Source organism: Doryrhamphus excisus, linkage group LG21 (assembly GCF_037039965.1).
Source record: "Doryrhamphus excisus strain RoL-2023G ecotype Guam linkage group LG21, RoL_Dexc_Guam_v1.1, whole genome shotgun sequence".
Classification (NCBI taxonomy): domain Eukaryota; kingdom Metazoa; phylum Chordata; class Actinopteri; order Syngnathiformes; family Syngnathidae; genus Doryrhamphus; species Doryrhamphus excisus.
In genome coordinates, this window is record NC_136377.1 from 9,014,482 (window position 1) to 9,030,395 (window position 15,914).

General features: G+C 40.6%; 1 protein-coding gene across 8 annotated transcripts in view; it reads left to right on the forward strand.

Moving 5' to 3' along the window:
- Nucleotides 1–15,914, forward strand: part of LOC131137843 (ryanodine receptor 1-like) — a 50,365-nt gene that overhangs the window by 23,583 nt on the left and 10,868 nt on the right. For 2 of the 8 annotated variants that reach the window (XM_078787553.1, XM_058086202.2), the window contains 32 exons: nt 8–85; nt 279–354; nt 441–564; nt 978–1,093; nt 1,200–1,267; nt 1,361–1,482; nt 1,621–1,670; nt 1,747–1,807; nt 1,893–2,019; nt 2,278–2,389; nt 2,477–2,558; nt 2,621–2,751; nt 2,834–3,154; nt 3,237–3,477; nt 3,559–3,646; nt 4,017–4,109; nt 4,499–4,513; nt 7,172–7,342; nt 7,415–7,474; nt 7,559–7,693; nt 7,775–7,887; nt 7,990–8,086; nt 8,173–8,282; nt 8,378–8,429; nt 8,511–8,603; nt 11,451–11,550; nt 11,613–11,692; nt 11,760–11,836; nt 11,909–11,982; nt 13,991–14,253; nt 14,331–14,459; nt 14,780–14,884. In XM_078787553.1, coding sequence (XP_078643679.1) covers nt 8–85; nt 279–354; nt 441–564; nt 978–1,093; nt 1,200–1,267; nt 1,361–1,482; nt 1,621–1,670; nt 1,747–1,807; nt 1,893–2,019; nt 2,278–2,389; nt 2,477–2,558; nt 2,621–2,751; nt 2,834–3,154; nt 3,237–3,477; nt 3,559–3,646; nt 4,017–4,109; nt 4,499–4,513; nt 7,172–7,342; nt 7,415–7,474; nt 7,559–7,693; nt 7,775–7,887; nt 7,990–8,086; nt 8,173–8,282; nt 8,378–8,429; nt 8,511–8,603; nt 11,451–11,550; nt 11,613–11,692; nt 11,760–11,836; nt 11,909–11,982; nt 13,991–14,253; nt 14,331–14,459; nt 14,780–14,884 — 3,564 coding nt within the window. Of the gene's footprint in view, nt 1–7; nt 86–278; nt 355–440; nt 565–977; nt 1,094–1,199; nt 1,268–1,360; nt 1,483–1,620; nt 1,671–1,746; nt 1,808–1,892; nt 2,020–2,277; nt 2,390–2,476; nt 2,559–2,620; nt 2,752–2,833; nt 3,155–3,236; nt 3,478–3,558; nt 3,647–4,016; nt 4,110–4,498; nt 4,514–7,171; nt 7,343–7,414; nt 7,475–7,558; nt 7,694–7,774; nt 7,888–7,989; nt 8,087–8,172; nt 8,283–8,377; nt 8,430–8,510; nt 8,604–11,450; nt 11,551–11,612; nt 11,693–11,759; nt 11,837–11,908; nt 11,983–12,983; nt 13,002–13,990; nt 14,254–14,330; nt 14,460–14,779; nt 14,885–15,914 lie in introns of all 8 variants that reach the window. The other 6 variants (XM_058086204.2, XM_078787554.1, XM_058086205.2 and 3 more) reach the window with 6 other exon arrangements.

The following is a 15,914-nucleotide window of genomic DNA, read 5'->3' on the forward strand; positions in this document are numbered from 1 at the left end:
CTTCAAGGCAACCTACGACCCAAGCCACGGTTACAGTCCACAGCCTATTGACATCACACACATGGCTCTCTCAAGAGACTTACAGGTATTACCATCATGAGGCTCACAGGGGTATGCTGGAGCCTATCCCAGCTGACTTTGGGCAAGAGGCATACAGACAACCAATCACATTCACCCTCACATTCATACCTATTGGCACTTAAGAGTTGCCAATTAACGTAACATTTTGAGCGTCTAATTCATTCCATACTATCAACATTTATATTTGTTCTGTCCAGTCTATGGCTGAACAGCTGGCAGAAAATTATCATAATACCTGGGGTAGGAAGAAGAAGCTGGAGCTTCAAGCCAAAGGTAAGGTATTTATCAGAATAAGGTGCTGCCTATTATTATTATTTTTGTTTAGCTGTCTTAAAGGGTGTTGATTCTCTTTAATGCAGGTGGTGGGACACATCCTCTTCTGGTTCCATATGACACTCTGACTGCAAAAGAAAAGGCACGAGACAGGGAGAAGGCCTATGAGCTGCTCAAGTTCCTGCAGCTAAATGGATATGCAGTCACAAGGTAACAGTACATGTATACGGAACAAAGGATTTAACAGAGCATACTGTATATACTGTATGTGTATATTTTCTGTTTGCTTGCATATTGTTCATCAAAATAATTTCTTTTTCCCTCGCAAAATATCGGCAGAACATTCTATTTATTAGTATGGAATCCAACTTCACGAAAATGTGCTTATCATGATTAGGTCAGGAACCAATTAACGACCAAGGATTACTGGAAGACTTTTGGGGGGGGGGGCAAAAATATGGTAATTCAGGCGGAGCGACATTTACATGATGTTACATTAGCGCTGCCACATTATAATATGTCAAGTATGGTTGAGATGTAGAGTGGTTGTCTAGAAATAAAAATAATGGACTCCTGTTTTCTCAAATGTCTTTTTACTGTAAATATACTTTATTTTTTATCAGGGGCTTGAAAGACATGGAGTCTGACATTTCTTCCATCGAGAAAAGATTTGCTTACGGCTTTCTGCAGAAGCTACTGAAATGGATGGAAATCGCACAGGAGTTTATTGCTCATCTCGGTACTGAGGGACAAATATTTTCAATAGCTTGTCTTCCATGCAGTGCAGTGGTCATGGAGTATGAGAAGTCATTTCTTTGACTGTTTCTTTACAATGTGCATTCCAGAGGCTGTAGTAAGCAGTGGACGCGTAGAAAAGTCTCCTCATGAACAGGAAATCAAGTTCTTTGCAAAGGTGTGACTAATGACTAGTGACTAATGTATTCTGTGAACCTAAACTTGTCTTGATCCACTCGCTGTACTAAGTGTGCGAGACCAACTCTTTCAGATCCTGATGCCACTGATTAACCAGTATTTCAAAAATCACTGCCTCTACTTCTTGTCCACTCCTGCCAAAGTCCTGGGTAGTGGTGGCCATTCGTCCAATAAGGAGAAAGAGATGATTGCAAGGTGAGGTCTCTCTTATAATGCACGTTATGCATTCTTTACATTTCCACTCTTTTACATTTCATCAACTTTCGCTGTTTATGTATCTTCTTTCGTTTCCCTTTCATTTGTTTCCTGTCTTCCTTTTCTTCTATCTCTTAGTATCTTCTGTAAAATGTCAGCTCTGGTGAGACACAGAGTTTCTCTCTTTGGTAAGCGGTTTCCCCTCCACAAACCTGAAATGGTGCTGTAAAATCTCTTCATGTGCAATTATACTTTTATGTGCAGGGACGGATGCACCAGCCATTGTCAATTGTCTTCACATTCTGGCCCGATCGTTGGATGCAAGGTTTAGTACTGTGTATTTAAATACTGCTACATGCATTCAATACAATTTCTGTGTTTTCTTTTAAACATTCTTTCTTTGTGTTTAGAACTGTTATGAAGTCGGGGCCAGAGATAGTTAAAGCCGGCTTGCGATCATTCTTTGAGAGTGCTGCTGATGATATAGAGAAGATGGTGGAGAACCTTAAACTGGGCAAAGTATCAAAAGGCAATCAGGTACTAGATGCACAGAGGGTGGTCCTCGGGTTGCTGGTGGTTTAACATTTACATATGACTGGGTTTCTAGACTTTGATAGTTTTAGTTTGTTGGTTTATTTGGAATGCATTCAAAGTCATATAGGGATAAATTGCATCCAAACAGTTTTACATTTTGTGAGTCAAGTTTTAGTGTAAAGGTCTTTAATCTACCTATCATACAGTACATATACTGTATATAGTACATATACACATGCAATTTTTTCCCTTTCCCCATAGCAAGTGAAAGGCGTATCCCAGAATATCAACTACACAACCATTGCTTTGCTCCCAGTGCTCACTTCCCTGTTTGATCACATTGCCCAGCACCAGTTTGGAGATGATGTCATGTGTAAGTTCTTTGACATCAATATTAGATGTTCTCACACTTCAAAATAACATAGCTGTACATCACTGACGTCTGACTGATTGCACATAGTGGATGACCTGCAGATGTCGTGCTATCGCATCATGTGTAGCATCTACTCCCTTGGGACCGTCAAGAATCCACATGTTGAGAGGTAAACAGCAAGATTACATGTATTTAAGGGTAGGATCCTGATTATACTCTTGATATTTCCAGACAGAGACCAGCTCTGGGAGAGTGTTTGGCTCACCTGGCAGCAGCCATGCCAGTGGCCTACTTGGAGCCCTATCTAAATGAATACAATGCTTTCTCTGTCTACACTACCAAGACCCCCAGAGAAAGAGCTAGTGAGTTTTCTCAAGTGGTGCACATATTTTATGTAAAAAAAATATTTTTAAAGACTTAAAAATGATTCTTCTCCTATGAAAGTTTTGGGCCTTCCCAATGAAGTCCAAGAGCTTTGTCCAGATATACCAGAGCTGGATTCCCTTCTGAAAGAGATTGGAGACTTGGCAGAGTCAGGGGCCCGCTATACAGAGATGCCGCATGTCATTGAGATCACTTTGCCTATGCTGTGTAACTATCTGCCTCGCTGGTGGGAACGAGGATCTGAGAACTTCACTGACATGGAGGGTCAACTTTGCACTGCGGTCACATCAGAACACCTCAATCAGTTGCTTGGCAGCATTATGAAAATTGTAGTCAACAACCTGGGTATAGATGAAGCCTCCTGGATGAAGAGGTTGGCTGGTGAGCAACGTTTTTACTGTATTGATGTGTCATACAAACACAGTTTTGAAAATATAGCACACCATTTCTCCCTCCTTCCCAGTGTTTTCACAGCCCATTGTGAGTCGGGCCAAACCTGAAATGCTCAAATCCCATTTCATCCCAACGATGGAAAAGCTGAAAAAGCGCACATCAAAGGTGGTGGCTGAGGAAGACCATTTGCGGATGGAGGGCAAATCAGAAGGTGACGAGGAAGACGGCACCATTCGAGATGAGTTTGCTGTCCTCTGCCGAGACCTGTATGCTTTGTACCCGCTCCTCATCCGCTACGTGGACAACAACAGGTAAAACTAGAACTTTGTCATAAACATTCATTATCTGAAAAATACAGGAAAATCAGTGACTAATAATTTACTTTACCACAGGGCAAAATGGCTGACGTGCCCGGACCCTGATGCTGAGGAACTCTTCCGCATGGTTGGAGAGGTCTTTATATTCTGGTCGAAATCTCACGTGAGTCCAAACCTACTAAAAATGCTTTATTGGCTCAGCCAGTAGGTATGAATAGGTATGAATGTGAGTGTGGTGTGAATGGTTGTTTGTCTATATGTGCCCTGTGATTGGCTGGCGACCAGTCCAGGGTGTACCCCGCCTCTACCTCAAAGGCCACTGGGATAGGCTCCAGCACGCCTGGGACCCCCGTTAGGATGAGCAGTACAGAAAATGGATGGATGGATGAATGTTGATTTGGAGTGCTTGAGAAAGTAAAACCAATGTTGTAATACTAACGGTTAATTGAATAGTGGCTTTAATTAATGCATTAACACTATTTACACGGATGTGCTACTGTTTGTGTCTTTTTTGCTTCCTGATGCCAATGCAGAACTTCAAGCGAGAGGAGCAGAACTTTGTGGTGATGAATGAGATCAATAACATGTCATTCCTCACTGCTGATAGCAAGAGCAAAATGAGCAAGGTGAGTTCTTGGACATGTTCGGTGAGGCTGCTAATATAAGTCCACTATTTATGGTAGAGAACATACAGTACATTATATCAAAGGTATATGTTCCACTTATTTATACACTGTAGTTTAATAATTGAACCACTACTTAAGCCACTACTTTATATCATGACCAAATAATTGCATAGATTTTGACATATTAATATTTGTTACAGGCTGGCATCACAGTTTTTATTCTTCATTGTTATTTGTTTACAGTACTTTGTGGATAGCCATACTGCTGCTTTTTTTACAATGAAGGTTTGATGAAGCAGTTTAAAAGTGAAAGCAGCTATGTTAACGATATTCTCTCTTTGGCTGTCTCTTTTTGTCCTCACCTGTTGGGTTGCGGCTGGGTTTTCCAGGGCGGGGACTCAGAGGTTAGACCTTGTTCCTGCACGACCGCTGTGCTGACCGCATGGCACCTCACTTTGGGGGAGCTTTTCATCAACCTCCCCAGCACACTGGCACTTCTGATCCTCATCAAGTCTTAATGCATACACATAATATATGGACAATGGTATTGAGACTCTTTATTATTTAATCAATCTAGATTTAATTCCTTACTAGCTTCTTTTGGTGTGGAAGAACCTCACGTTCTTCTGGATGAATTGATAACAAATCCCACAAACATACTTTTCACATGCTGGAGTTGAAATGGGCAAATGTCCCAATACATTTGTTCATATAGTCTATAAGTAGACTTAGACACACATATAGAGTCATACGCACATTGCATAGCCTGGCATGTCTAAAGTCGTGAAACATTTCCAGCACAGGCAGTTGTGACCGCTGTGTCAGTTGAGATGTTATCATTGCTATAAATACTGACAAATTTTTATTAATAGAATATGAAAATCCTTTCCAGAACAGCTTAGGTTTACAGCATGGATATCCTGTAAACTGACGACTGTGGCTGTAGGATTGAAAGACACGTACACTACTCTCTTAAAGGATCACTGGACACAGGGCAGACATGGCTGGTCCTGCCAGTGTGCCAGGGGGGGAGTCTGGAGACGTTTGATGAAAGTACTCAGCTGTAGAATTGGGCTCATGGCACTGGACTTTGCACCAAGCCCACAGTGGCGGTGAGAGCACAGTGCCATCATGCTGTCAGTTTGCTCTCTGTTGATGATAGTTGAGTTTGAGTCTTCTACAATGTCTCTTGTTTCCTTTCCTAGCAGGTATGTTGACCTGTAGCTTGTGTAATGCAGCTTTCTACCACTAGAAGATGATGTTAGCCTTCTCTGTGCTCTTTCTTCTCTCCTCCCTTCCTATGAACTCCTTCAAGTATGCAAACCCACTAACAAACTTGAGGCTTAACATGACTGAGGCCTATCCTTATAGAGACAGCTTTGGGGTTGCCATGTTAGAATGTGCTCCAAATGACCATGGGTTTAACCAATACATTAATTCACACTTAATATCTACATGTTTCCCGCTAGAACGCTTCGCAGCCTGTTTCCTTGAAACTAGTCTTCCATAACACACTTGCATCAGAAACAGAAGTCAAGACAAGGCTGATGCACTGACTATACACATTATATGATGGCAATAATATGCAAATAATATGTATGAAAGATTCAGCTTTCAAGTACTGGCACAACATTAGGTACATTTGTATAGAGTTGTGTTTAAACGTTTAACTTTTTAGTGTCTATACTATATGGTATGGTATTTTCTCATGAATATTGTTCTTTGACATATTTGACAAATTCAGTACCAACTCTAGAATGAAAAGTTTCCTTATACTTATAGATAACATACTATACATACTTTAGTCCAAATTAAATCGTGCACTTTATCATCACACACGCTTTTGCACAATGGAGATCCCAGAAAGAGCATCATTTAAAAGGCCTAAACACAGAAGCAGGAAAGGAGTGCAGGAGGCAAAGCACAGGGACTAGCTGTGTCAACAGCCGGTAACTACTTATAAATTAACAATTCATTTTGTTATATCACCACTTGGGGTTTCACAAGGTCACGAGATCTCACAAAATTTCTCGTTTGGAGAAAAGTTGTCTCACAAGAACAGGGAACTACGGTATCGCTATGATGAATGGTAATACAGTAATACAGAAGTGGCAGTTACTGTAACCGCACATAGCTGCTTTACACATAGATATTTGGACTTTTCTGCACTATTAATCACCAAGTGGTTTTATTTATAGTACTTATTTTTGGTTGAACATCAACTTTACAAGCGCCAGCAATCACCGGTTCTGCTTCATAACACTTTTCATACATAAAATAGATCAATTTTGACAATTTAGCACAATGGTTGCTAATGCTAAGCAATTATGAGTGCACATTAAAAGGGAAAGACAGTAAGTGTTTCTTGTATCATACATTTTTGGTAATTAAATACAAGTGGAGTGGAGCTGCACCTCCGAGTATCACCATGCAATGCTGGTCTGAAAGCTGCATAAACCCCTCCACAATACAACCCAACCCCTGACCAGTAACCAATTGTTTTTCTTAAAATCAATGTTAAAATCTCATCTCGTTCTTGTGGACCCGATCTCATGCATTGTCTTGTCTCGTGAGATGGGACCCTTGTGACACCCCTAATCGCTACCCTCTTTTTCTATTGTTTACTAAAGCAACTGCCATACAGCGAATGTTTGATTACTGTCATTCTGCTCACCATTATCTGAATGGGTTGTCTACTAATATTTTCATTGCACGCATTGTCAAACCATTTTTTACAGATTAAAATTCGTTTAATTCCCACTGTTGTTCAACTCCACTGTCACAAAGCCAGCTAGACCCTCACGTTGCTCACACACTTTTATCACCTCTACTTACCACACTGAGCTCAAGAGAATTTAGGTTTTTATCTTTCTTCAGTCAAATGTAATAGAATATTTAATGCCTTCCTGGGTTTATTGTAGAGTAGCGTCAATCAGCCAACCATGATGAACTCTTGGAAAAGAATTTCAGGGCTTTAATTACTCTGGCGTGTTTGGGACCCAGCAGTGTCTTTTGTGACACATGATGAGATACTGTGAATACTTGCTTCTACTCTCTGCCAGGGTGGTGGCTCGGATGCTGAGCGTACCAAGAAGAAGAAACGGGGGGATCGCTACTCGGTGCAGACCTCTCTCATTGTTGCTGCTTTGAAGAAGATGCTCCCAATAGGTCTCAACATGTGCTCCCCTGCTGATCAGGAGCTCATTAACTTGGCTAAGATCCGATACTCTTTGGTAATTCTGATGGAAACACTCTGAGCAATGAACACATGAAACAATTGATTGCTTTTTTTTTTTACCTTCCAGAGAGACACTGATGAAGAAGTGAGGGAGTTTCTACAGAATAATCTTCACCTGCAGGGAAAGGTTTAATTGCCTGATGATTCCCTTATTCAAGTTTGTGGAGTTGGGATCAATCACACTTCCTAAACCTCTCTGTGCTGTGGACAGGTGGACAACCCATCCATGCGCTGGCAGATGGCCCTCTACAAGGAAATGGCAGGAAAGGCAGAGGACGCCGATGCACCAGAGAAAGTGGTCAAGAGAGTGCAGGAGGTCTCCGCCGTCCTCTATCATCTTGAAGTGGTGAGCAACGATTCCTTACCTGTCCTCATCGACTATGAAAAAAAGAAACGTGTGATTTTCATACCTTTATCTCATTTATAGACCGAGCACCCGTTTAAATCCAAGAAGATGGTATGGCATAAATTGTTGTCCAAGCAGAGACGCAGGGCTGTAGTTGCTTGCTTCAGAATGACACCACTGTACAACATCCCAAGGTAAATACAGCTCCACTCACTGGCTGCAGTATTATGTACACCTGCAATATAATAATAACAGTACCTAGACCTTATAAAATATATATTTTTTTGTGGTTGCAGGCACAGAGCTTCCAATATGTTCCTTGAAGGTTACAAGCGAAACTGGCTTCACACTGAGGGTTACTCATTTGAAGACAGAATGATAGATGACTTGTCTGTAGGTGTCGACTATAACTCTCACGTCTAATTTGTATTTTATATTTTCTGCTCACCGTAAACCATGCTCTCCATCGTGTATTGCAGAAAGCAATGGAACAAGAGGAAGGAGACGAAGAGGAGGAGAAAGAAACAAAGCCGGATCCCCTCCACCAGCTTATTCTGCATTTTAGTCGCACTGCTCTCACAGAAAAAAGGTTTTAGCAATGAAATGGTTCATTGTGGTAAAAAAGATATTAAGCCATATTTCAATAGGGCATTCATTTTTCTCTGTTGTCATCTCTCATTTCAGTAAACTTGACACAGATCATCTTTATATGGCATATGCAGACATTATGGCAAAGGTGGGTACTTTTTAAAGTGAGTTAAGCTTTTAAGTTGCACAAAGTCAAACTTACATACCTATCCTGTTCTGCATCGTTTAGAGTTGCCATATTGATGAGGAAGAAGAAGGGGGAGAGGAAATGTTGGAAGATGCTGAGGATGAGATGTCCTTTGAGGTGCGACAGTCGGAACTGGTAATGGGCGGCGAGGGGCTGGGGACCAGGAACACAGCGGAGCGGTAGCTCTCGACGCATTGAGTGGCCTCATCATCACAACATTATTTCACCATCATCATCACCCTTTCTGATCTGATATACGTCTTCGTCCCTCTATGCTTGTTTGAGTTTTGTTAGGAATTCAAAAGCCCCAATCCAGATGTTTGCTCGGTGTCAGCAGCAGTAATTTCTATACAGTAGGTATATATATACGATGGGGGTAAAATCAATGTTGGACACCACTTTTATCTGGATTGGGTCTAATTAGATATCATAGTTATATGTAATATTGCTCCAGTCTAATCATACTAATAATTAACAAATCTAAAGTTACATCATCAGGCATGTGATCACTCCACTACTGAGCTATTTTATACTTTTTATAATATTTTACTCTTATATTACAAACAAACACATTTGGTGCCGAGCCCAGTCACAACTCTCAATTTTCCTTTTTTTTTGTGTTTGTGTGCCGTCCAGCCATTGGGGCAGATAGTATTGTTGCCCTTACATGCTAAACAGATTTGCTCTGTCAGGAAAGGTGTAAGCTACAACTTCCCTGTACTATGAAATTTTATTTGGCGTTATTTGATGTTTTTGTTATGCAAATTTGGAGCGAGCGGACCGGAGCATGAAGAAACACAGAAAAGAAGAAGAGAAACTGGTGGGGAGTACAGTAGAGGGACAAAAACTGCAGCAACAACAGTTCCCATGACAACAACAGTGACAAACAGGATTGCATCAGTTAAATGTCAATGATGGCTAAGAGTCACAATGGAGATGATATCACTGAAATGAAACAGTCAAACTTACCAGCAACAATTCTCAATTTCCAGCATTTTTTGTTTGTAGCAGGACTCAAACTGACCACTCTTTGGTTTCCATATACTAGCTGGAGATGAACAATTTAAACTTTATCGTTTACCTATATGGTAAGACATATATCCAGACATATTACTAATAGAATAGACATCCAAATGTACAGGGAAAATAGTATCACTAACTTGCAATGTCATTGCTGTCCCATTCACCGCTCACTCACTTCATGGCTCCATGTAATTCCTCTCACCTTCCTAACCTCCAACTTTACTCACCGAATGCTGCTGATAAGTGTCTCCCCTTCTCCCACTCACATAGCCTACTGACAGACTACAGCGCAGAAGCCGTTAAAGAGCTAAACATTCATGCACATAGCCAAGAGCTGCCATACTGGCACACAACATACAGGAGCATAATCACATACATGATGGAGGCTTCAGGTATGTACAGCACGACACATAAAAGGGAATGCTCGGCGATAGGCATACGTGGGTGGTGGGAGGTTTGGGTTGGGTGTGGTGTGGGAGGTTGGTGTTGAGGGTGTGGGATGCTACACGCTGATTTGTGATGTGGCTGAACAGAGGAATGTCCGTTGGTCCTCTGATTCAGAGATATTCATTCAATGGTCATTTTCTATGCATTTTCTATTTGGGTGTACATTGTACTCTCAGAAAAAGAAAGTACATTATTGGTACTTTTAAGGGAACTCAACTCAACTTGATTAATCCAAACCAGCAAGCATGTTATTTTTAAATGCCAAAGAAATATCTCCGACACAGAGGGATTGCAGCTCTTGTCCACATTGTTTGGACAAAAGATGCAAGCTTCATGGCTGCAATATTGGGCCGTTGCTGCTTCCTGTAGTCTAACGCTTGCTCCAGCCAGCAAACGTGAAGGAGTAGTGTTGTGATTCCACCACTAATAATGTGAATGTGTGTGCAGACAGATACAATGAAGCAACATTTTGACACTTATTATGACTAAAGTTTCAAGGGGACCCATTGTGCTTTTTCTAAAATGTAGTTTGAATGTGTGCCAGATACACTCTCTGCCTTCCTCCGAGCTCTGTTTCTCTGTTTACAGTGTTAGAATGTTTCTCAGGAAGTGGTTCTTTGGGTTCCGAGTGAGGCAAACATCAGGCAGAAGTGGTTAGAGTTCCTGATTCCCTACTAACAAAATAAAAAAGATTTTAACCTGTCAACGACATTTCACACTGGACTGTGAGGAACAGGGAGTGAGGTGCAAATTACAAGCTCAATGAGCCTGGAGTTGCTAACAGCCATTTCCTCCCACTATCAGTGTGTCTACCTGAGTTTTTTTAAACACTGGTAGTCCCGCAAAAAACGTGTAATGACCACATTACACTTTCCCGATGTACAAAACGTAACTCTTAAAATGATAAAGCTACTTACCATTCAGAGACATCTTGAAGTAACCTCTATTCTTGAGAAACTTCGGATGATGTATGTTAAAAGCGGACATTTAAAAAAAGTTAAATCACTGTTTATTTATCAACTCCTATAAAGTTGTGTTTGACAACACCGAAGCACTTGGAAGTGTGACGAACCGCAGTGGACTAGGCGAGCCTGGAGGTGGACCGTGGGTGGAATAAATTAAAACAGACCATTTTTGCAGGAAGCACAAAATCCAAAGAAATACATCTGGAATAGGTGCAGATTCTGGAAGAACTAGAAAGCTTTCTGTGCTGGTAATTGGGTGTAGCTGTTCTATAGTAGTCCACGACTCAATACAAAGTGCAGAACAAATAGCATAATAGGTCCCCTTTAAATAATGGAACATCTGAGCAAAAGTCTACGTAAGTAAGGTAAGTCTATCGGGTATTACTAGGGTCAAGCATTGCAGATATGAGTGAAAGGAGTATGGGTGTGCTTTTTAACAAGAATTTAAATGGATAGAATGGGATTTTACAGCATCTCTTATATCCATTTACATTCTAAGCTTGCAAGTATACAAAATGGCACTTATTAGTCATGTTGTTGACCACAGGAGAAAGAAATGGAAAAACAACGACTCCTTTACCAGCAGTCCAGGCTTCACAATCGTGGAGCTGCAGAGATGGTGCTACAAATGATCAGCGCCTGTAAAGGTGAGCCTTTTTCTTTCATGTGGCATGTATATCAACAATAATGAACTTTTTTCTTGTTGTAGGCGAGACAGGCCCGATGGTGTCGACAACCCTCAAACTGGGTATTTCCATCCTCAATGGTGGAAATAGTGAGGTTCAACGGGTGAGTCCTCTTAGAGTCAACTTAATTTATAAAACATTACTAAACACTTGCTCCCCTTTTTGAACAGAAAATGCTAGAGTACCTTAGGGATAAAAAGGACGTTGGATTCTTTTTGAGTGTCCAGGCCTTGATGCAAACATGCAGGTCTGGAATTGTTGAATATTGCCTTTAAGTTGTGTTGATAGTCGGATTAACATTGGTTTATGTGGCTCACAGTGTCCTGGATCTAAATGCTTTCGAGAGGCAGAACAAGGCTGAGGGGCTGGGCATGGTCTCAGAAGAAGGCACTAGTAAGTCATCATGTTGACGGCTTTCTGAGGATATAATTAGTAGATTATGTGTACAAAGCTAATGGATGGATTAAACATATTCTATATGCACACAGCCTCAACATTAAGTAAACCTTAGTTTTGATTGACACTGCAAGAAAAACTGAGAATTATTGCTATTTTAGGCAAAATGTAATTATCTAAGGCTACATTTTAAAAAGGCATACTGTTTATAGCCTTGAAATTGCACCTTGAGTGTGCATGCTTATGTTGTGGCTCGTGTATACTGTATATAACTCTATTTGTAATCAAATACATAATTTGAAAGGTCTGTATTTGTAAAATATAAAAAAAAAATCACACAACAAATGTTAAAACAGGAGGACATTAATCCATATAGTTTTCCTGCCGTCTGAATGAAACTCGGAATTATGACTTACATAACATGCTTAGTGGTATTAAAAAAAAAACAGAATCCGTCAATCTACTGTATACAGTATGATGTGCACACCACAGGTTGAAGTGCACATCCAAGGTTGACGATAAAGCAAAAGGAATCTAGTTAAACATATATAAACCTTTTGAATGTTATGTGTCAAAAATACAAATGACAGCATCTGTTTATTGCATATTTGCATATTACTTATTTATTACATTTTAGTGCAACTGAATCTATATAATGTGACTCAAATACATGATGCAGTAAGATGACGATGTCAGAATGATGTGGCATTCACTTTACCAAATCTATATTCATTCCAAATACATTTCCTAACCTTAAAAAAATCATTAATACTTGGATGAGTGTTAATGAATTTTGTGAGAGTTCCTCTTTGACTTGCTGGTCCTCACCTGCAGTTGACTTGATTTGAAATGGGTCGTTGAGTGAACTTTGCCATGGAATGTTGTTAATCTCCCCGTCTTCATCTCTCAGTCCTCTACTGTTGTCAACACACTGATCCTCTCTCCCTTCCCCACGATCACTGCCATCTCTCCCCCGTCCATCCTTTCATGGTCGTCAGAGTTGAGCCGAGATCGGGGTAAATCATCTGTCTGTCCATCTGGCTCTCTGTCTCCATCTTTCTTTCTTTTTTTTTCTCCTTCTGTCCCTAACACTGCACCTCTGCTCAGGGAGGCTTAAATGTCAGTCATGTTCACAGCTTACATGCTTAACTCGCATTTCTTGTTCATTCTAAATGGAAACCAATTGAATCTGGTTGCTCCTGCTTGGTTTTCCTTGAAGCTTTTGTAACAAATTTATATCCCAAACCGACACTACTATAATCATTATTCCATCCATCCATTTTCTGTACCGCTTATTCTCACGTCGGTCGCTGGCATGCTGGAGCCTATCCCACCTGTCTTCGTGCGAGAGGCGGGGTACACCCTGGACTGGTCGCCAGCCAATCACAGGGCACATATAGACAAACAACCATTCACACTCACATTTATACCTATGGACAATTTGGAGTTGAATTAATTAATTTGAATTAACCTAGCATGTTTTTGGAATGTGGGAGGAAACTGGAGTCCCCAGAAAAAACCCACGCATGCACGGGGAGAACATGCAAACACCACACTGAGATGGATGAGCGGGGAATCGAACCCAGGTTTCCTAGCTGTTTGGCCTAACCACTAACTGCCAACCACTTGTCTACCGTGCAGCTGTCATTATTATTATTATTTATTATATTCTGCTGTGCCGCCTTTAGAGAGAAATGTTTTGACTTCCTGCTATTGACAACCTGTATTAGTTTTGTATCTGTACAAACCACATCATGACTTGCTGGCACTAGCATTGTTCAGGCATTAATAAAGACACCAACACACCTGCCAATGAAGTTGACCAAATTTATGCACTGATTTCCAGCTGTTCCCCAGCTGACTATATGCCAGAGTTTGGAAAATTATGATTATTTTGCCTTAGTGTCTCATGAGTGTATACAACCATCCATCAAATTCTTGCTGTGTGTAATGTGTTGTTATCACAGGATCAGTATGTCATACTCAAACTTCTACTTGAATTTAGATGAAAAGGTGATGGCTGATGATGAGTTCACCTGTGACCTCTTCCGCTTCTTGCAGTTACTCTGCGAGGGTCACAATAATGGTGAGTATGGTTTGTATTTCATATACCGAGTAAAATTGCATTGTAGCGTGGAGACATCACTAACATGCTCACTATCCTGCTGCTTGCTTGCAGACTTTCAGAACTACTTAAGGACACAGACAGGAAGCACAACAACCATCAACATCATCATCTGTACCGTTGATTACCTGCTCAGACTACAGGTCTCAAAAATGGAGCCTAGTTAACCATGTTTCACATTGAGATAGTCCACTACATCTGTATTATTTTCTCTTTAAAGGAATCAATCAGTGATTTCTACTGGTATTACTCCGGAAAGGATGTCATCGATGAACCAGGGAAGAAGAATTTTTCCAAAGCAATGACTGTAGCAAAACAGATTTTCAACAGTCTAACAGAATATATTCAGGTAAAGTCCAACGTTTTCTGTGTGTCAAGTGATTGGCAAAGATTTGTTCATTTTATTCTTGCAAAAGGTCAGTCATAGGTAATCTTTACTTTAAGTGATACAGAAAAACATATGCTGTTCCTGTCGGAGAAGGAGAACATTCTACTTACAAAGCATCTAATGGTCTGCAATCAGTACTGTAGCAGTTCAGAGTCAAGTACAAATACAAAACTTGTCGACTCTGTGCACAGATTTGTACATCATAGATGCTAAATGAATGCAGTATGGAAAAGTATCATAAAACCATATATTTAACAATGTCCACTACATTCTTCCCTCAGGGCCCCTGCACGGGCAATCAGCAGTCTCTAGCCCACAGCAGACTATGGGATGCTATTGTGGGCTTCCTCCATGTCTTTGCTCACATGATGATGAAGCTGGCTCAGGTACGATAGCTTTATTTATTTCACATCGAAACATCATCAAAACGGCACTGCTGCCTGTTTGTAACTGCTTCACCGATAAAGTTTGGTAGAATCAACGTGTTTGCAACTTTGAACTCACTTCACACAGCATTAGTTACACTTGAGTACAGGAGTATCAACAATTCTCCCTTTGCAAAACCGATGAGTTGTTAGATAGAGAAGAGAGGGAGATTCTATTTAACTAAATATTTACTTTGTTAACTTCCATTGTAGTATGTTCAAAGTGACAAAATAGCTGTAGAAAGGATCTTTTTTATGGTTTATCCAATCAGGGTCTTACTTTCTTATTGTGAGCGTCCATGTGCTGAAACTGGAGCTCCAATGGAGATTTACCATGGCGTCCGTGCTGCTGCTGAGGGAAGCGAGATTGTGTCAGACACACTTTTAATGTAGCTTTAAGTCATCATATCTAATTTTAAAAATGATTTTATTACATTTATAGAGCTATTTCAGTCATTGTGCAACCATGTACACCATGACTCCACCGTGACTAATCTAATTATTACAGCAATTTTTATTCCAAATGTTGATGGAAAATTGGATGAGAACATGAATGTCATGTTAGTGATAGTGTTTGGAAGGGGGAGCACGGTATTAAAAACATTCATTAATTCATTCATTTTCTACCGCTTATCCTCACGAGGGTCGCGGGGGGTGCTGGAGCCTATCCCAGCTGTCTTCGGGCGAGAGGCAGGGTACACCCTGGACTGGTCGCCAACCAATCACAGGGCACATATAGACAAACAACCATTCACACTCACATTCATATCTATGGACAATTTGGAGTCACCAATTAACCTAGCATGTTTTTGGAATGTGGGAGGAATACGGAAAAAAACAAGCAGGTATCAGAAATAGCCTTTTTTTTTACATTCTTTGGAGGTAAATCAATCAATCGATCAATCTTTATTTATATGGCACCTTACATCAGCTGTAGTTGAACCGAAGTGCTGGGCAAAAGATAAACAGCATAAAAAAACAGTAAAAAATG